The 22,473-nt window shown below is 38.7% G+C and overlaps 1 protein-coding gene across 4 annotated transcripts in view; it reads right to left on the reverse strand.

The window, feature by feature from the left end:
* Positions 1-22,473, reverse strand: part of LOC118406659 (synaptotagmin-7-like) — a 45,660-nt gene that overhangs the window by 12,097 nt on the left and 11,090 nt on the right. The window contains exons 1-2 of one of the 4 annotated variants that reach the window (XM_035806905.1): positions 17,620-17,931; positions 14,134-14,317 (exon numbers count right to left, since the gene is read on the reverse strand). In XM_035806905.1, the coding sequence (XP_035662798.1) occupies positions 14,134-14,317; positions 17,620-17,728 (293 nt within the window). In that variant the 5' untranslated portion in view covers positions 17,729-17,931. Of the gene's footprint in view, positions 1-8,923; positions 9,020-14,133; positions 14,318-17,619; positions 17,932-22,473 lie in introns of those variants that run through there. The other 3 variants (XM_035806903.1, XM_035806904.1, XM_035806906.1) reach the window with 3 other exon arrangements.

A 22,473-nucleotide genomic window follows, 5' to 3' on the forward strand; every position in this document is an offset into this window, starting at 1 on the left:
AAAAAAGGACACTTTTGGCCCCTGTACCCTGGTATTACAACCAAATGAGCTGAAATTTGACAGAGATGTGCCTTGATAATGCCGTCATATAAATTCAATAACACTTTTGGTGTACAGTACAACAAAATGCTTATTTTTGCGATTTTTTGACCAATTTTTGACCAAAAAAGGACACTTTTGGCTCCTGTACCTTGGTATTGCAACCGAATGAGCTGAAATTTGACGCAGATGTGCCTTGATAATCCCTTCATATAAATTCAATAACACTTTTGGTGCACAGTGCAACAAAATGCTTATTTTTGCGATTTTTGGCCAATTTTTGACCAAAAAAGGACACTTTTGGCTCCTGTACCCTGGTATTACAATTAAATGACCTGAAATTTGGTATAGATAGGCATTAGATACTTGGTAACAAGATTCAAGTAAAATTTTTGACATAAACAACTTTAAAATGATTAATTTTGGCACTTTTCTGAGGGGAAATTTGTTTTCTTTTGGCCTCCTGACGTGACCTTCCGTGACCCCGCACAGAGCCACACCTGTGCGCATCAGCCGGAGAGTTAATTGAATCAAAGACCTAGCCAATCAGCGAAGAGGAGGCCAAAGGCTAATTAATATTCATAAGCGGGGCCTCATGATCCCGTATATAGCAGTGTTCCCGCCAGGGGGAGCGAAGCCCGCCTAAGGCTCTCGCATTTTAGACTATTCAGAAGGCTTTATATTGTATCAGTTCTTAGGGGCATATTTATGATAATCGCAGCAGTCACTTAACTTCTCTTCAGGAGTTTAGCGTAACACTATTTCAGGTCAAACCGTCAAAGGCAACTAAAAACAAACTTTGACGTTACTGAGTTCAACAGTACTTATAACTTGTTATCAGAAGTTGAAACGCTAGCGATGGTATTTTCGCTGCGGTGTTAGCTCCGTGCGACTGTTGTTGACGGTCTTATAACGGTATATTTTGCACCCCTGTACCCTGGTATGAGTAACATTTGGTATAGATAGGCATAAGATAGTTGGTAAAATGATCCAAGTAAAATTTTTGGCATAAAGTACTGTAAAAGGCTTAATTACAGCACTTTTTTTCGGGGAAATTGGTTTTCTTTCGTTCTCCATGCCATGACCTTTCGGACGTTCACCCCACAGAGCCGACATCTGCACCTGCGTCTAGCCGGCAGGAAGAGTTAATTCAATTAATGGTTCAGCCAATCAGCGAAAAGGAAAGCGAAGGCTAATTAATATTCATAAGCGGGACCACACAATACGTTAACTTGAAGACTCAGGCCGTACAGACTTCTCGCCAGGATTTTTTCAAAGCGTCGGACAGGGGTCCGGGGGCCGCCGAATGTCCCTGGCGGGGTCCAGGGCAGGGCCACTGTGGGGGGGACCCAGGTGGGCGAAGCCCCCCCGGAAGCTCTTGCATTTTAGAATATTGAGAAGGCTTCTTTTATCAGTTTTTTTAGGGCCATATCTACGATAATCGTAGTAGTCACTTACTTCTCTTCAGCAGTTTGACTTTAAAATATTTCGGGTCAAAGCTTCAAAGACAACTAAAACCTCATAAACAACAAACTTTACTTAGCTCAACAGTATACAAAAATATTGTACGGGTTGCAATCCTTAGTTGAAGCGCTTATTTATAGCGCTAGTATCTTCGCTGCGCCGTTAGCCGCCGTGCGACTTTTGTTGACGGTCTGATATCCCTACGTCGCCGCCTCGCTGATATTCCCACGGACATGTTTCAAGAAAAATACCCAGCAAAAAACGCTGTTCTGCGTCAAATTCTATTCTATAAAACATGTGGGACTCAGTGTTACAGTCTAAATATTTTGTAGAAGCACCGCTGTAGGAAAGAAGGTCCAAGCAATGTAAAACATCACGTAGCATGAAGTTCGCTGTCAACTGGCACACAGCACATGACTGTTTGAAACTCTAAGTCTAATAAACAGCCGTGTTTGATTGATAGCAGGCGGTCCTTTGATGAAGTCGGCGAAAGGTGCGTTAGTTAGAAAATCTGCGTTTAGTTTTGATACGTAATTATAAGTTAGACAGTGGCGAGAATGATTATATTCTCATCAATATTTCTCTTCAGAATTATTTGAACTTAATTGTATATCTAAACAATTGGCTTACCTGTGCAATGTTTATATGATTAATGATCAGTGTACTGAAATCATGTGTAACGTATGGCTCCTAGTCAATAGATCAGCATTTTTCTCTATAGTGACCACCTGTCTATAGTGGCCACATTTCTATCACTGGACTGGAACTTGCGAAAACTGCTGTATTTTCTCCAGAGCAAATGTATGTGTTCCTAGTGCTGTTGTTGTTTGACATAAACTTTGAACATTTAAATTGTAAGTAACTTTAAACTGCCAGAGTTTCAGCCCAATAAAACACTCTCAGCGCCAGAGTATGAACAGACTGACCAGACAGACGAAAATAAATCCTCGAACAAGGTTCAATCGTATCTTCCGGGTCTGGCAGGACTGAGTTGTTAAACTAAAATAAGAATAGGCTCGATGGCTGATTGCATACAAAGTAAAACAGTTTTACAGTTTTACAGCTTGAAGAAAACAAACGCTCCTACAGTACCTGCACCTGCTTGATAATTATTAAATCGTATGCCCTACTTGAATAAAAAAAAGTTCACTGCAATAATAAACGTACCCACATCACAAGGAGCTTATACTTTTTTAAACTTACACCTGGTTATCGTACTGAAAATTGTTAATGACATTACATGAAGTCATTCAACAATTTTCAGTCATGATGAAACTTTTCTGAATGGAAGGTGTGATTATTGTCATTTTCTGAAAAATAGAAGCAAGCTCTGTCTTTACCTGGAATCAATTCACAATACCAGTCCACTTTGGGGGATAATGTACTGTTAAGAGGATGTTCCATTTTTGCGCAGGGGTGATTTGGAACAGTCCAATGTTGCGTGGGAAGGGGTATGGCTGAAATATGCTGTATTTGCTCTTAAGCAAATGTCGGTCTTTCTAGTATTCGTAATGTTTCTTTCTTCTTTCTCCTGTCAAATCTTCAAAGTGATTCATCTCCGCCATTCATGGACCGAATGACCTGAAATTTGGCACAAGGGTAGAGTGGGCCAATACCTTGATGCCTTTTTCTCAGTTTTTTCATATCTGCCTCTAAAATGATTTTATTGAGATTTTTTGGTCAATTTTAGACCAAAACTATATATTTTGGCCCCTGTAGCTGGTATTACAACCAAATGAGCTGAAATTTGACAGAGATGTGCCTTGATAATGCCCTCATATAAATTCAATAACACTTTTGGTCTACAGTACAACAAAATGCTTATTTTTGCGATTTTTTTACCAATTTTTGACCTAAAAAGGACACTTTTGGCTCCTGTACCTTGGTATTGCAACCGAATGAGCTGAAATTTGACACAGATGTGCCTTGATAATCCTTTCATATAAATTCAATAACACTTTTGGTGTACAGTGCAACAAAATGCTTATTTTTGCGATTTTTGGCCAATTTTTGACCAAGAAAGGACACTTTTGGCTCCTGTACCCTGGTATTACAATTAAATGACCTGAAATTCGGTATAGATAGGCATTAGATACTTGGTAACAAGATTCAAGTAAAATTTTTGACATAAACAACTTTAAAATGATTAATTTTGGCACTTTTCTGAGGGGAAATTTGTTTTCTTTTGGCCTCCTGACGTGACCTTCCGTGACCCCGCACAGAGCCACACCTGTGCGCGTCAGCCGGAGAGTTAATTGAATCAAAGACCTAGCCAATCAGCGAAGAGGAGGCCAAAGGCTTATTAATATTCATAAGCGGGGCCTCATGATTCCGTATATAGCAGTGTTCCCGCCAGGGGGAGCGAAGCCCGCCTAAGGCTCTCGCATGCATTTTAGACTATTCAGAAGGCTTTATATTGTATCAGTTCTTAGGGGCATATCTATGATAATCGCAGCAGTCACTTAACTTCTCTTCAGGAGTTTAGCGTAACACTATTTCAGGTCAAACCGTCAAAGGCAACTAAAAACAAACTTTAACGTTACTGAGTTCAACAGTACTTATAACTTGTTATCCGAAGTTGAAACGCTAGCGATGGTATTTTCGCTGCGCTGTTAGCTCCGTGCGACTGTTGTTGACGGTCTTATAACTGTATATTTTGCACCCCTGTACCCTGGTATGAGTAACATTTGGTATAGATAGGCATAAGATAGTTGGTAAAATGATCCAAGTAAAATTTTTGGCATAAAGTACTGTAAAAGGCTTAATTACAGCACTTTTTTTAGGGGAAATTGGTTTTCTTTCGTTCTCCATGCCATGACCTTTCGGACGTTCACCCCACAGAGCCGACATCTGCACTTGCGTCTAGCCGGCAGGAAGAGTTAATTCAATTCATGGTTCAGCCAATCAGCGAAGAGGAAAGCGAAGGCCGTACAGACTTCTCGCCAGGATTTTTTCAAAGCGTCGGACAGGGGTCCGGGGGGGCCGCCGAATGTCCCTGGCGGGGTCCAGGGGCAGGGCCACGGTGGAGTGGGAGGGGGGGACCCAGGTGGGCGAAGCCCCCCCGGAAGCTCTTGCATTTTAGACTATTGAGAAGGCTTCTTTTATCAGTTTTTTAGGGCCATATCTACGATAATCGTAGCAGTCACTTACTTCTCTTCAGCAGTTTGACTTTAAAATATTTCGGGTCAAAGCTTCAAAGACAACTAAAACCTCATAAACAACAAACTTTACTTAGCTCAACAGTATACAAAAATATTGTACGGGTTGCCATCCTTAGTTGAAGCGCTTATTTATAGCGCTAGTATCTTCGCTGCGCCGTTAGCCGCCGTGCGACTTTTGTTGACGGTCTGATATCCCTACGTCGCCGCCTCGCTGATATTCCCACGGACATGTTTCAAGAAAAATACCCAGCAAAAAACGCTGTTCTGCGTCAAATTCTATTCTATAAAACATGTGGGACTCAGTGTTACAGTCTAAATATTTTGTAGAAGCACCACTGTAGGAAAGAAGGTCCAAGCAATGTAAAACATCACGTAGCATGAAGTTCGCTGTCAACTGGCACACAGCACATGACTGTTTGAAACTCTAAGTCTAATCAACAGCCGTGTTTGATTGATAGCCGGCAGTCCTTTGATGAAGTCGGCGAAAGGTGCGTTAGTTAGAAAATCTGCGTTTAGTTTTGATACGTAATTATAAGTTAGACAGTGGCGAGAATGATTATTTTCTCATCAATATTTCTCTTCAGAATTATTTGAACTTAATTGTACATCTAAACAATTGGCTTACCTGTGCAATGTTTCTATGATTAATGATCAGTGTACTGAAGTCATGTGTAACGTATGGCTCCTAGTCAATAGATCAGCATTTTCTCTATAGTGACCACCTGTCTATATATACTAGTGGCCACATTTCTATCACTGGACTGGAACTTGCGAAAACTGCTGTATTTTCTCCAGAGCAAATGTAAGTGTTCCTAGTGCTGTTGTTGTTTGACATAAACTTTGAACATTTAAATTGTAAGTAACTTTAAACTGCCAGAGTTTCAGCCCAATAAAACACTCTCAGCGCCAGGGTATGAACAGACTGACCAGACAGACGAAAATAAATCCTCGAACAAGGTTCAATCGTATCTTCCGGGTCTGGCAGGAAGTTGTTAAACTAAGATAAGAATAGGCTCGATGGCTGATTGCATACAAAGTAAAACAGTTTAACAGTTTTACAGCTTGAAGAAAACAAACGCTGCTACAGTACCTGCACCTGCTTGATAATTATTAAATCGTATGCCCTACTTGAATAAAAAAAAGTTCACTGCAATAATAAATGTACCCACATCACAAGGAGCTTATACTTTTTTAAACTTACACCTAGTTATCGTACTGAAAATTGTTAATGACATTACATGAAGTCATTCAACCATTTTCAGTCATGATGAAAATTTTCTGAATGGAAGGTGTGATTATTGTCATTTTCTGAAAAATAGAAGCAAGCTCTGTTTTTACCTGGAATCAATTCACAATACCAGTCGACTTTGGGGGATAATGTACTGTTAAGAGGATGTTCCATTTTTGCGCAGGGGTGATTTGGAACAGTCCAATGTTGCGTGGGAAGGGGTATGGCTGAAATATGCTGTATTTGCTCTTAAGCAAATGTCGGCCTTTCTAGTTTATTTTATCTCTGTCAATGGAATTTAATAGTTTGTACAATGTACATTTGAAAATCCCTTTTCATCTCTTAACAGAAAAAAGCAGGACTACCGTAGCTGTTTTAAATAGGCAAATATTGATACATGAATCCGTGTTTGTACTATTTTTTTGAGCAGGGCATACTGTCAGGAAATTGAGAGCATGATAACCTTGCCAAAGGATCGTCTACTTGTACAACACTCCTGAAGCTAAGTCATTCAGAATGGTGGGTCAGCTATGTGCGTCATAGCAGCAAATCTCTTTAAAGTCAATTCAAATGAAGTTATCCTGCCTGTTTTGTACTTCCTGTATACCTCAAAGGGACAGGTCAGTGAGGCTTAGTGAGCTGTAACCAGATTTATTTGAGTGAGGTAAAAAACAAGAACTAACTCTGGGAGTGCAAATCTTTACCATTATGATAGAGGTAGCTATAGGGTTCCCTTTATCAGACTTACAGTTACAACATACATGCCTTATTCAAGTTATTGAAAGGCAACTGTACTTTGAAGGGAGCTGCTAGGGGGATTGCTCTATTTTTCTCAGTATCCACAATCATCACTTATTTGTTGAAGCTAGAAGGCTCAAATGTAGGAAACATTACACATAAAAACAAGAGCCTACTGGCCAGGGGTCAAATCAGGGAGAGGATATCATCAGATTCATGTTTTCTTTCTAGCCCCATTTTCATGTCCTCCTGCTTATAGATTAGTCACTTTAAGATGGCTAAGAAGCAAAAAATAGGATTCAGATCTTTACCGAAATGTATTCAGTTCTTTCTTGAACAGTAAAAAATCTAATGTAAAAAATTCCTCTGGGCTTTGCGAAGGAATATCAACTGAAAAGTACTACTACAAATTTAAAGTACTACTTCTACTGTCAGTCAGCCTATACAGACTATGAAAGGAATTCAAATGACAAAGAAGACTCACTCATAAATGTACAATACAGAATATCATTTTCTATTACCAAAAAGTAAAGAAACACATTTTATGCAAAAATTCAAAGCTTATGGTGAAACAGTGAATGAAAAAACCACTTTGTCTTTAGCCAACAGTTACAAAACTGTTTGGTACACTATGCAACAGGATCCCACCCTGGTTTTGACAGTTATAAACATGCTATGATTTAAGACCAGGACTCGGAACATAATGAAGAACTGAGGTAGGTCTGCAGCAATCATCGATTATCAGATAAGACTGTACCAACTTGCATATCATAATCTTGTAAAACAAAAAGCCTGGACAGAGAAATTTATAATGCTTTTCGATGTAATTTGAACACATGGCTCTTGACTTGAGTGGAATGCCATATTTTATTTCGAGCTTATGCTGTATTTCATATAGAGCTTATGCCATTTCAAATTAATGCCTTTTCTTATTCAGAAATACTAGATCCAATATGTACTTAATACGTTACTGATGACTAAATGAAACATGAACTACTGTGATTGATCTGTTATTGCAATATAGGCTTGACTTTTAGAGATAATGTATTTAACGGTGTCCCCAACACAAATATACAGACTTAATCTTGTTTTGTAAACAAGGTTAATTCAATAAAAAGACAATGAAATATTCACACAGGTGGGCAGTCATAATGCATGCTAGGCCATTTAAATGTCTTAAAGCCACTTAACTGAAGAGACAACTAAATATTTCACTTTTTCCAGTGGAAACTTTCTTACACAATGTGTAACAGTCAGCACTACATATGTACGTTGTTTATGGGGAGAGAACACTCATCATAAAGTGTCTTGATATTTAGGGCTATGCTTACGAAAACAAAACCCATGGAAGGGCTCTTTAGTTTTGAATTTCTTAAAGGCAAACTCCAACAAAATTGAAGGAAATTCTCCTGGACCAGTTGTTGGAAAATACTTTAGAATCTTTCCACACAGAATTTCATGTTGAGGAAAAGCAGATATGTTTAATCAATTCTTCCAGCAATGTAAAATGTCATCATAACTTTATATATTTCTATTCATAAATCTGCCAAAATCATATACTAGTATCATAAACCTGAAATAGTATCTGGTACTTGGAAACATTGTAAGGTAGACCTAATATCATACAAAATAACATACAGTCGGGGAAACAGGTAGCCTAAAAATCTGTTGTACAATTTCACAGTCTGGTACGGAAAAGAGTTTTTTCATCCCACCAAGCACTTTATAAAACCACCAGTTGGTGAATATTGATGTTTGAATTCCTTTCATCCTCCCTCTGCGCAATATTCCTTTTTCAAAACTGACAGTGATAACGATTTGTATACAAGGCCTATTTACATTCATAGCAGTGACAAGCCCACATCAGAACCACCAGCGAATCTTTCCGGCCCTTTTTTGACTCCCATGGTAACCTGCAGTAACCTAATGTGACAGCTGGTGTACGTGTCACATTGGATATTTTGTCAGTCACCACCAGGAACTTCACATGTGTACATGTTATCTCTTCAAACAACAAACAGGGCTCATTTAAGCATACACAAGACCGTCAACATTAACCAAAGACAGGCACTAAATGTATGCAGAAGGCAATATCTAAAGTACTATTTTACTGAATCACCCTAAATTCAGACAACCACATGATGACACTTTTGAATAAAGCAAGTGCTTACAAAATGGCCTCCAGGTGATTTACTTGACAAGTGCATTATCATCTGGCGTAGGGATGTTGAGATCAAACTACTTTATCATTACAAGATAACCTAAGTGATGACGGTGACTAAAAAGTACTTACCACGACCAAACAACATCCATGACTCCTGCAGTCTTAGTAGATATATATTAAATCCTTCAGTCAGATTTGCGAAGACAAATTCCAGTTGCAAGTCCTTGTGTACATGTACGAGACAACGTGCACGCATCTACCCCGTGACTCCACGTACAATGTTGAGATTGCCAGGACTCTGACGAACCCAGAAGGGAACAAAAGCTCTGTAGATCGTCACCAACACATGCCAGGCAACCAGAAATGAGATAGGAGCATACTCTATTTGGAGCAATCCATCTGACTTGTTACAGGCACGGCTGGCCATGCATATAAGGGTTACTTTGCATCCTCTAGGCATGATAGCATATTAAGATGATAACCTTTGTGTTATTAAAATTTACACTTGAGTTGACCCACTTTTAGTAATTTTTCATTATGCCTGAAGCAATTGACAAAATATTGTTTTCCTTTGCACCCCTGCGTATGATAACACAGTGGGACGCTCCAAAGCAAAGCTTTAATTGCTAGTGCTGTTTGCTGATAATGTTGACTCTCAAGTCACCAAAAATGGTAGTAAAGAATCTGTTAAATGGGCACAGGTCACTATTGCCTCCTGTCCTAAAAGCTTTCCTTTTGTCTGGTACATCTATACGACAGTCGCTGTTTATATAGGAGAAAAAATTATGTTAGCAGTCATGACTACAGGTGGCTTTCTGCAGTACTAGTGCAGATATCATCTAACATAACACACAACCTGTTTTGAGAAATCTTTTCTCTTTGATGACGGTCTTTGATTTCAGCATTTTTGCTTTCGAGAAATGTTAGACAAAGGGGATATGCACGACTTCATCATTCCCTCGTTAACGAGGAAGCGGTAAAAAATTAATGAAGCGGCTGCAGTCGGTAAATACTCTTAGAAACCTGGAGCGGAATTTAAATACGGCGCAGTGACATGTAAGCAGACGACGATTGTCAGTAGGGTGAATGTGATTTATTGCTCAGTAATGTGAACGTCCTGGCGTTATATACTGGTGTTATATATTACTTTTTGTTCCCAAAAGCTTCCCGGCCAGGCCCCCGGTTTAGAAATGTGTCGTAGGTAGGGCTACAAAACTGTTTTTTTCTCATTGGACCTGTCCAGAAAAACTGGACCTGGAAAAAATCGGTGGACCGGGTGTTGACCAGGCATTCACACGTTTCGCAGCTTACTGGTCGATGAAAACACCAAGAGCGAAGTAGAGTAGAGTCTATTGTCATTTTACCAAGTCTTGCCGTCAATAGTACATTGTAGTTAAGCCTTGTAGGATTTTAAAATGCCGATGGGAGTCGATTACTCCACAAAACAGATTTCTTTGTGGCGAAGTGGATGATTGTTTTGAGCATCGTCCATTCACAAGTTCTCACATACTTAATCAGGTTCAGGTCCGGACCGACCTGAATTTTCTGTACCGGTACCCACCCCTAGTCGTAGGCATAAACCACTGGTAGGTGGCTATACACTCAGCTTTTACGGACCTTTGCCAAGTTGGTCCGTTTGCTCAGTGTATAGCTCAAGAGAGGCGTACACGCCAGCCAGGTGGTGTTTCAAAGAATAAGAAACTGAAATGTGGGAAAGACATGAATCTAGTCCAGACTCCATCTAGAAATTTTCAATAATTCTTGACCTGCGACTCAAATCATTTGCATTTACCTCTGATGTAATTTTTCCCCTTTGTATTCTGTTTTCAAGTTTGTTTTATAAGAGTTGTGATATGATGAAGGGATTTTAATGATTTTGATGAGTTTTTGTTAGGGGGTTGACCTTTGTCAAAAGACTTTTTTAAACACGATAATACAATATACAATCATGTACATGTGAATGCAGGACTTTTTGAATGATAATTTTTTTTTTCACTACACATGAAAATCCCACCACAAACATGACATACGGATGTTTTAATTTAAGATGTAAATTAATGAGATACTTTATCAATGTGATGATAATTATTTAATGTACTTTCAAAGTATTCATAAGAGGTCTGCCTTTAAGTTAGCCTCATACCTAGAATATAACTAATGGTACATGACTATTGTATACCCTCCCGAGGTATCAAACCCCACAAGGAACTGTCTCTTGTTAAAGTTTAAAAAAAGAATTTTCCCGTCCTTGGTCCATAGGTGTGCTTCATTCACTACCGGCCCCCCACTCAGTTTACACTCAAATTAGCTATATTAAGGTCTATATTTTGTTTCCAAGATTATGTTCAAATGGACAAAATTACCCCTCATTAATCTACTAGCCATTCAATGTATAGGTACTTAAAATAGCAGAATGCTTGCAGGTTTATTCCAGGAGAATTGAAACGAGTGATTTGATATGCTGCAATGGAAAATGCAAAGGTCATGGGATAGGTGAAGTAAGGTATAGTGTACCTGTTCATGTCAAGGAAAGAACGAGTGACTTTAAATTTATTAATAAAATGTGTGCATGTATAGTCTGCTTTAGGCTGTTCCAATCTATTGCCTTGGTTCTCTGATATCTTATCTAACGCTAGTTTACCTTTATCCGCAGGGTAACCTATTTCTGTTGTTTTCTATTTCTGTTGTTTTTAAAACAGGGTATTTAGGTATATCAAGTAGACAAACGGTGCAATAATTTGAAGATAACTGCAAAATTTTGAGAATATTGCAATTTGAAACCATAGTTTGTTGACTCAAGTTTTAAAACAACGGATATAGGTTACCCCACGGAAAAGGGTGAACTAGCGTTAGATGGAAACGTCAACAAGAAGACAAAGTGAAAACAGAGGGTTGGGTTGAGTTGGGTTGGAAAAGCCTGAAACGTACTGTCACTACCGGTCCAGGAATAGTCATTCTCTAAAAGCAAATTTTTATGTCAATTGTTTTTGAAAATGCAAGACAGAACAGATGAAATTGGAAAAAAAAAATTTTACTTCAACAAAATAATTAGCTGTGGGTCAGGCCCAGGGCTCTAGCCAGCTCGAAATTTTTTCCCGTCAGCCAATTCCCATTGTCACGAAAACACTATTCCATGAGTTAGAGAGACTGAACTGAGACCTTGAAAAACGCGTTTTTAATGAGATTTTCCTATGCAAAAGGGCGCCAAAACACATTGTCAGCAATCATAACAATAGCAAAACAAACAGTGTGTGGCTTTTACGGCCGTGGACGGCATGGCATCCCCAAGCCGCCTGTAGCTCACCAAGGATTTTTGTCCGTCAATATTGACGGATTGGTTTTAAAAATTTTCTGTCACACGCAGCAGATTTCCATCAATTGACGGAAAAACGGACGCTGGCTAGAGCCCTGGTCAGGCCACTCCAACCTAACCTTGCAGCCATATGGCTCGTTTTATCTCTTAATTGCCTATCAAACCCAATTTCTTTTGTTGGTAAAAAAATATTTCATGATCCCTTACAACTAAACCCTTCAAAACTGGTGGTTCAAGCTTTAGGGCAATTTGCCTATCATTTTCTATTAGTAATTGTAATTGGCTATCAAGTTTTCAAACACTTTTCAAACACTTTTCAGAAAACACAGAAGCCTTTTCAGTTGTGTTTCAAGCTGCCCAATACCTTGGGGCAGTTTGGCTTGAACCTTCCCATCTGTCAATTGGCCTTTAGCTTGTCCTTTGCATGAAATGAATGTGACTAAAAGTGAGTTGCAAAGTACTTAGTGTAGGGTTGCACAGGTGGTATATTAGTCTCCACTAGTCTGGATAGTCTTACTTCCATTAGTAGCTGAGACGCCCAAGGTTATAAATCCTCAGATATCAGACAGGTGAAGGTAGCAATGAGAATACAACCCTAAAAGATTAAAAACTGGTTTTGTCGCAGTACCATAAGAAGCCACTGGGGGGCCCAAAATCCAATCCTTTGGAGGTCTGATTTAAACCTATATATGCTAAGTTCACCTTTATCCGCGGGGTAACCTTTATTCATTGTTTTTATAGCGAGGTATTTAGGGCTCTCATGCGGACGAAATGTGTGTTCAAACTGCTTTATTTTGAAACCACCGCCCAGCAACTAGATATCACTAAATGCGCTGTTTAGAAAAACAATGGATATAGGTTACCCGACGGATAAAGGTGAACTAGCGTTACATGCCAAATGTCAACTTACAATCTAACCAGACATTCTCTGATTGCGTGTACGCACACACACATGCTCCCCATAAATGCTCCCGATAACCATTCTCACAAAGGTTAGCATTGGTCAGGAATTTTGGCAAGAGATTAACCATAAGAAACTCTAATTTGTCTGGATGGTGGTTTTAAATCGGAACATTTTGAAAATATTGCAAATTTCAAACATCCTAAATGTGCTATTTTTAAAGACAACGGATAAAGGTCACCCCACGGGTAAAGGTGAACTAGCGTTACAGTCTTCAGACAGAAAAAATACAATTGTTGCCTTTTCTATCTGATGTGGAAATTCTAGAAACTCCTGTTATTGTAGATTTTGATTGTTTCTCGGGCCAGACGTTTTTGCTCCTAGGAACTGAGCATGCCTACAAGCATAAAAAAACTCAGGTTACATGAATGAATGCTGAACCCAGGTTACACCAGAGTTGAACTTTGGCAATGCATTAGCAGGTATCATGTGTTTTCTATACTATTTCTGTTACAACATAACAGGAAGCACAGTTGATACATAAAGCTGCCGGCAGATGGTCAGGTAGATTGGCCCTATGAGGGGGCAAAGTTAACTCAATGTTTCCTTATCATCAATTTCATAGGAAATGTGGTTCCCCGATGTGTAATACTGTAACAGCAAAATTGGCATAAACATATTTGGCCCTTTTTAAAACAATTCCTGACAATGATTTTACTGCTCCACTAAATCACATAATTACAGTGGAAAATAAAAAATGACAAGTTTCATCACTGGCAGATATTTCTCTTTTCAGACTTCAGACTAGTTTTGTACAGTATGTCCAGTCTGCAAAAGACTAGACTGTAATGTTTCATAAACCAAGTTGGACCCATATTACTCTTTTTGGTATGTGTAGAGGGATTTTAATTAATGTACAAAATGTAGCCTTTTGTTCTTTAGCCTTATTCTTATTGTTTGTTTGTTATTACTTTCATTCGAGGAGAGACTCAGGTAAGCAATTGTTGATTTTTGTCTCATCCTCCTTAAATAAATGTGAATAAATTTTAAAAAGACTTTAATGTGCTCGATTCATGACAGGAAAAGGTATGCAGACCGTCATTACGGTTCAAGGCCCAAACTTACTTGATAGTTTTTCTGGTGACGATGTTGGAAGGGGGGAAAGCCCCGCCCTTCTCTGTCGTTTCATCGTCCCGCTCCAGTTCCATGTAGCTGTCCCGCCGGTAGCACCACTGGCACAGCGAGCAGAGGGCAAGGGTCATCACCATGGTAACCACGCTGGCCGCAGCAACCACCAATGGCAGCAGTGCTGAATGAGGCAGACAAGAGATTAACTTTTCTCCAAAGGCTCTAAAACTCTTTTTGGGGGTTTAAATTGATTGTTTTCATCAAAATAAATAAAAAGAATTTTATGAACATAATTGTCCGTATTAGGGCTGGGTATCGGTACAGCGTACCGGTACAAAACCGGTTTTTCTTATTGGACCGGTCCAGAAAAAACGGACCTGAAAAGATTAGGTGGACCGGATGTTGGACCGATTAGAAAATTAACAGATTATTTCATCAGGCATTCACACGTTTTGGCGCTTGTAGGTGGAAGAAAATAACAAGAGTGAAGTAGAGTAGAGTTTATAGTAATTTCTACCAAGTTTTACAGCCAATCGTACAGGTGCAGTTAGCGTTGAAGGATTTTAAAAGGCCAGTGTAAGTCTAATACTCCACCAAACAGATCTCTTTGTAGTGAAATGGACCATTGGTATGAGTCATACTGCATTAGGTCCAGGTTCAGGTCCGGACCTGGACCTGATCCTTTGGACCTGAACCGGACCTGGACCTGAATTTTCTGTACCGGTACCCAGCCCTAGTCCGTATAGTTATAAGCTGTAATGAAGTCTGTCATTGCATAAATGTGTAAATCAGTATGTGTTGACATGTTTTGACAAGTTTTAATTTCAAGATGTACGGCATTGCAGCAGTAGATTGGCTGAATTGTGTCAACATCTACACACATTTAAACAACTGTAACAAGCCACTAGGGGACTCAAAATCATTACGAGGTCTCATCAAGTTTTATCATGTATCAAATACATGTATCAGGACAATTCATCCAAGTACATGTATTGTCTAGTTATCATGTTGACAGATCTAGACAGACAGACACACAAATGGTCCCAAAAGCGAAACGTTCTTGGCGAAGGAAGTAAATTTTCTTCATCATCATTGCCATAACCAATTTTTTTCTAAGATCTGTAGAAACAGTCTAGTCTCAGTTCCTTAGTAGATATGCTAGTCTTCTGTCGCTCAATATTTAGCAAATGTTCTCAAATGTTCTATTTGTTTTTTTTACTGCTCCTGATAGGTGGACTGTAGTCTGTCCTAAGTCACTCATGTAACTCTTCTAGAGAGATACAAGTACATTTTATCCCTCAATGTGCAATATCAGTAGATTGTAGTCTTAGTTTCTTAGTAGTGCTACTCTTGTGTTGCTCCAAAAAAATGAATTATATAAATTTTGAAAAAAAATTGTCTATAGAACCACATAATAGATGGAATTATATACATTTCTGGTATACAGCAGCTCAGACAGATCATACTTTTCATAGCTAGGCTTCGCAAGGCTGGTAACAATCACTTAATCATGCCCTGTCAATCATGCACAATGAACCGTGTCATCCAAGTAATTAGCAATCACATGTTGGCAACCATGTGTACAGACACATGCTGTGCTGAGCTTCAAAACATGCTGTGCCCATTTCATGGATTAAGATATGAATAGATGGCATAACAGCAGGTTTCGAATGAGAAGTGTAACCTTTACTGTAACTCAAGGCACCCACGCATTTCGGATTGATGTGATGCATTTTAATCTGTAAATGGAAATTCAAAAGAAATCAGGTGGAATGATCCTGTATGTGCTCTTATTTTCAAATTAAAAAACATCTTCACTTTTGAATGAAACATGCAACCTTTACAGTAATCATAACTGAAAGCACCCACGCATTTCAGATTGATGTAATGCATTTCAATCTGTAAATGGAAATTTAAAAGAAGTTGGACCCATAATCGGGTGGAATGATCCTGTATATGTGCTCTTATTTTCAAATTAAAAAACCTCTTCACTTTTGAATGAAACATGCAACCTTTACAGTAAATATGACTGAAAGCACCCACGTATTGCGGATAGATGCGATGTGTTTCAATCTGTAGCCATTGCATTCAAAAGAAGTTGAACCCATGATCAGATGATAATGATACATATCTATGAGCTCATCTTTTCAAATTAAAACCTCTTCACTCTAGCTACCCTCAGAAGTTGCTACAAACTTTGAAGATAAAACTCTCATGGTTAGATGTACATGTAGAATTTCTAAATGAGGAACCCTTTTATGTAGGTTGATACAACTTGTAAATTCATTTCTTTACTCAAAGGAACAGTTTTCTGGTGTCATGATAAAGAGGTACATGTAACTACAGCAGAAACCATGAAAAGAAAACCACTGTGAACATTTCTGATTTACACACTTTATGGCATACCTAATTGGTTTCAGGGTTGCATGATTTTTTTTCTTTCAGTTTTGGCCTCATTCTGACCAGGGAGGGCATGTTTATACCTGGTTATGTGCAACAACATCATGATCACATGCTTCATCACAATTCCACTGCACGGAGTACACGTCGTGTGCTTTCCACATGTGCACGACATCCATTTACATGTGATCTACACGCTCAAACCAGGCTATCTATTTTGATTTCCCGTAATCCATAGGGATCAAAGCTTTTTATTATCCCCGTAATGTCTTGCGAGGAGATATTTCTACAATGTATGAATACTCAAAAACTGCAACTTAATGAACAACAGCACCAGAGATACATTAAAACCTTCCAGGTGGCTACTTAAGACAGGACTCTTAATACGCGTGTCAATTAGAAAAGTTATCTATGGACCCCAAAAAAGTGGTAACATTGCCTGGGTGGTCCTTGTGTTTAGGAGTACTCTCCAAGCAGATGTTGGTGGGAAAAATCGTGACCTTATCCTTTCATTATCTTTTTTTTTTACCAGTTGGTAGGAAGGCCGGTCGAAAAAAGAATGATGAAAGGAAAAGTGCATGATTTTTCCCACCAACCTCTGCTTGGATAGTATTAAGGAGGTGGTCACTAGGTTTGGCTGAATGAGTTGGTCTCTACTTGCAGTAACCCGTTTTGTTACTTAAGGAAGAAATGGCCCTTAAATCCTGTACATTTCCTGTTGCAACACCATTCAACCGTCACACAGTACGGATTATTTAGGTACCATGGCGGCAAACCACATGACAAAAATAGAACAGGAACTGTACCTGACTTTGTTATTTAGTTAACTAGTTCCCCAACCTTTACCTTTACTCATATCGTAGCAATATTCACAAGTTAGATTATGAAAATGTTTGTTCAGTTTGGTACAAAATGTGTAATATACTAACTTGAATGACACTATGGCTCACAATTTCCTGACCTAAGACCATATCTGAATTAAAAGACATTTCCTCCTTTCAGGTTAATCCCATTATTCTTTTGTCCAAGCGATCTAAGGCAAAAGTTGCAAGAATATCATATTAAGGAGGACAAAATACTCACGGAATTCAGTAATTCTTAGCATCGTACCATCCGCAAGCGAAGACGGCAAGCAAGTGTCGATTTCACCCTTTCCTTTTGAGGCCAAGACCTTTCTAAGAATCCTTCTCATGAACGCAAGATCCTGTCTGACCTTCAAACAACCACTGTTGGAAAGCTATGATCACCCCTGATCTTACAGAGCCGTATCAAAGGATGGAGAGTTGGGGTAAACTTCTTCTTGGAGAGTACATGCTTGCCATTTTGGTGGGAATTTTTCCTGATCCGACCACAAGAGCCTATCAGAGAGGTTAACTGAGTCGTGACCAAGTTGACAATGGGTGAATGACGTTGTAGGCGTGTCGGAACACCCGTGTATGTTTTAAGGGAGGGTGCAACAAATGGAATGTTGTTTTGGTAAACAGAAGAAGCGACTGAGCATGTCCAACACATCTGATGCTCACTATGCCAAAAACACATGTTTGCATCACATGGTACTACATTGAGTACATGTACTGTAATTCTGCAAATTTTCGCAGTGACTGCCAAATTCAAAACAATTACTGTAAATGCATTTAAGTTCGCGGGGATTTAATTTCGCGATAGCGGGAAAAGGACTTTTCGTGGTGGTTTTAAGTTCACGGTAGCACCATCCACTGTAGGCCCTTACTGCCATAGAAAAATGTTCGCGGTGGTTTTAAGTTCGCAGTAAATTAGCCACGTGAAAACCTCGAACATAAAGCCACCGTGAATATTTCTGCATTTACAGTATTTCCACTACGGTATAGTATGTGACTAGAGCGCTATTGGAAACATAGAACCAACACAAACACTCCATTTTCAAAATCTAATCACTGCAAATTTTAAAGCATTTGCAGTATGTTGATGTCCACCCAAGCAAGGCAGATCCACCAGTGGTATAAGGAGTTTAGCTGGCCTTATGCCATCTTCTTGTTACAGGTTGTTGCAAAATTTCCAGGAATTCATGACAACTTCCTGTATGTGCCACAAAGTGCATTTTTTTGTGGCAACTCTAAGTGGGGACCTCCCATTAATCAAACACAGCAAGTTTTCAAAACCTAAAAGTCCTTTTTAACTTAGTAGTAATAAAGTATAAAGAAACTTTCAAGCATTATAGACAATCTTACAAAGTTATGTAGCAGGATTCTATATTGTATGTACTGCACCCAAACATACCACATCATTACAAAATGTAGACAAAAACTTTCCTGTTATGCATAGAAAAGAAATCTTTATACTTAACACTGAACAACTTGTCACATGTGTTAATTCAGGAAGCACATGACAGTCACTACCAGTCACAAGTGTGGGAGGGTACATTTGTAAATCAATACAGTCTATTGTCATGGTTGTCATGGCAAACAAAAAGAGCAAGTAACAGTCTAGTTCACCTTTATTCGTTGGGTACCCTATATCCGTTGTTGATAAAAACAAGGTATTTATGGATACAGTATCAAGTCAATGGACATTTGAAATTGTAATATATTCAATATGCGGTTTGAAACCGATTCGTCTGTCAACTCGCTATCCCCAAATACCTTTTTTTCTACCAACAACGGATATAGGTTAACCCGCGGATAAAGGTGAACTAGCATTACATGTATTTGAATCAATGTTCTGTTTTATGTTTTAATTGGTGTTAACATACTGTCAAAACTAAGAGTACAGGAGACCCCTCCCTGTGAATTAAACATCATCATTTGGCTAATTCTTTTTATTGGAGGGATTAACAGACAAAATAGAGCCCACCAGGGGGCAGAAACCCCACACTGTGGTACACATTCACACTTACTCATCAATGACTGTAATGTGTTACAGTGATTACATTTACTAGTATTGGAGGTCACATTTGTTCCTTATGTAAACATTTTTTTTAGTGAATGCAACTCTTTAAAATCACACATAAGGCCACACCAATTTAATTTCTTGGTTCACGGATTTTTTTCATAAAAAATGTGGAGCGAGAGGGCGAAATAAAGATAAAAATAAAAATTGTAAAAATGTTTGGGGTAAAGGTTAGGGCTAGTCCAAAACATAAAGAAAAAACGTTTTCAGCTTGAAAAAAGTACAAAAACACTATTATTGTACAGTAAGAGCACCTGTACCCACACTTTAAGGAGCTTATAATATAATGGCCAATTTGCTACACCAGAAAGTTGGTGAATGGTTTCAATGATGGTGAAAATTTGCTGAGTGGTAATTTTTATCTTTATTTTTTTTCCAAAAAATAGGAGCGAGCGAATCCGTGAACCAAGACATTAAATTGGTGTGGCCTAAGGAGCAAATTTAAAGTACCATGAAAAAAAATAAAAGTACATGTGTAATGTTTTTCCTAATAATGTACAGTTTGAAAATGGGAACCATCAGGCTGATTATCCCAATTATTCAAGATTAAAACAGAGATAAAGGCATTCAATGTCATGTAGTCTAACAACAGGAACATGCTTTTTGTTTCTTCAGCGTGTCCATAACATAGTATTGTTAAACATTAACTTTTAATGTTTTGAAAGATTCTAGTGGTACCACTAGTAAGTCTTTTATTTCCCGCATTGACAAATCATTTTCTTAACTCCAAAGTTGCTACCTTTAGCCTAGCTTACAAAAATAAGTCATATTAACAGACCATTTACTCATAAAACAATATGTGTAGAAACACAATGGTTTAGACTGTTGTCAGTAGTTTTGTTTTTAGAAGGTCAAGTTCAACAAGTATTCCAGAAGCAAGGAAATCTCTCAAGCCTCCACAGTATAAACTCAGTAAGCAGTTACATAATTCTACTTTCAGAGACCGTGTCAATGTTTAACTTCATGTTATGCACACACAAATGCCAAAAATAACAGATTCACCTCCGGCCAATTCCATTTCCATTAGTAACATAAACAGTTGACTTTCCAGTAATGGACTACTACATCAGTACAAACTGACTTTAGGCTGCCATCTGCCATTAAGCAAACAGTTTTATCCTTACCAGAAATAGCTAGTAGGAGACTATCAAAGCCATTTCTGTTTTGCAGCCTGCAAAGAGCTAGTTTACTGTGAAATGTCAATTTGTCAAACAGTAGCCAGACACAAGGGATCAATTTTACACTTGTCAGTTTAGATAAGGAAAGTCCCTTGGCAAATTAACAGGGTTGCAACTTGCTCTGCTCTGCTCTCACTTCAGAGTACTGTGCAGTAAAAGCTGCTCTCTGTATAAATTATCATGCTTTGGTTCAACAGTTTCTCCAGGCTTTTGTCTTCTTTTATTCATCTCAGCACACCCTTATACCACACCTTGTTGTGACTTGACCTAGTTCTAAAATCTTCAGTCATATCAGTGTGTCAAGATGATGATGTTTTTGTCATTAGCAACAACCTGACTAACAATGCTTGAAAAGCCCTTTTTTCGACTCTCTGCCTAAAGCCATAGCCTATTTAAAAAATAATGCCTTACTGGAAAGCTATATGCCTGAAATTTACATGTATTTCTGGGCCCTGAAGGATCTAAACCTTCGTCCTGCTATCTAACTCTGTAACCAATACAAATTCGGTGCTAACAGGCCACTTTTCCAGTGGGGAACAGGTTAAATCTGAGAAGAACTGTCAGTTGGCTGATCACTGCTGAACCCTCTCCTCACACTGCAAAGTTCAAGTTCTTTTACAGGAAAACTAGAAACAGGAAGACGCCAGTACCAAATGTCAGAAAGCTATACGCTGCATCTATTATGACGACTGATAGACAATTGACATATTGTTCGTAAACCTTTTATCACTTAGGAAAGTTCAAGTTGCTTTTAGAGCATTTCAAGAAGACTAGAACTTCATTTTCCAGCTGCTCTGTATTGCTCATAATCTGATCAAGAAAATTCAATGGTTAATGTACAAATGTAACGTTAGGCCATCCCAAAATAATTCTTTGGTTCTTGGATACCCAGGGCTCTAGCCAGCATCTGTTTTTCCGTCTATTGATGGAAATTTGCTACGTGTAATTATAATAACGGAAAATTTTTAAAACCAATGATTCCGTCAGCCTTGGCGGACAAAAATCCTTGGTGGAAGCTACAGGCGGCTTGGGGATGCCGTCCACGGCCGTAAAGCCATACACTGTTTATTTTGCTATTGTTATTATTGTTGACGAAGAGTGTCAGCGCCTTTTTGCATACGATTATCTCATTAAAACCCGTTTTTCAAGGTCTCAGTTCAGTCTTTCTAGCTCCTGAAATAGTGTTTTCGCGGTTTTCGCGACAATGGGAATTGGCTGACGGAAAAATTCTAGCTGGCTAGAGCCCTGTGGATACCTTAAAAATTTAACAATCAATATGGAAAAAGAGGGCTGGGAGCAGAGCTTTGATTTTTTCTGTCCCACTTACTATTGGGGAGCCCATGTTGTTGATTTTATTTGTATAATCTGTCATTTAAAGCATATGAGAACATATTAGCTGTAACGCTAGTTCACCTTTATCCGTAGGGTAACCTTTATCCGTTCCTTTAAATAATAATGTATTTAAGGAAATCAAGTCGACAGATGGTGGTTTCAAACCGTCATATTTTAAAAATAGTACAATTTGAAACTACCTTCCATCGACTTGATATCTCTGGATACCCTGTTTAGCACCACAACAGATATAGGTTACCCTGCGGATAAAGGTGAACTACATGTAACATTACTTGTATTGAATTGTTTCTGCCAGTTCATAGTACTGACGATGAAGAGTCATGGATGTCACTGGAAATGTCCAGAAGTACATGTAAACCTCTGTTTTCAATCCAGTTGTAGAGATTGAATTGTATTTGAATATTGTTTACCCGGATGTCTAACCTTTATACACAAAACTGGATCAGATTTAGCAATTACTGCCGGACATTTTGAGCGACAT

This window comes from Branchiostoma floridae, chromosome 19, assembly GCF_000003815.2.
Source record: "Branchiostoma floridae strain S238N-H82 chromosome 19, Bfl_VNyyK, whole genome shotgun sequence".
Taxonomy (NCBI): domain Eukaryota; kingdom Metazoa; phylum Chordata; class Leptocardii; order Amphioxiformes; family Branchiostomatidae; genus Branchiostoma; species Branchiostoma floridae.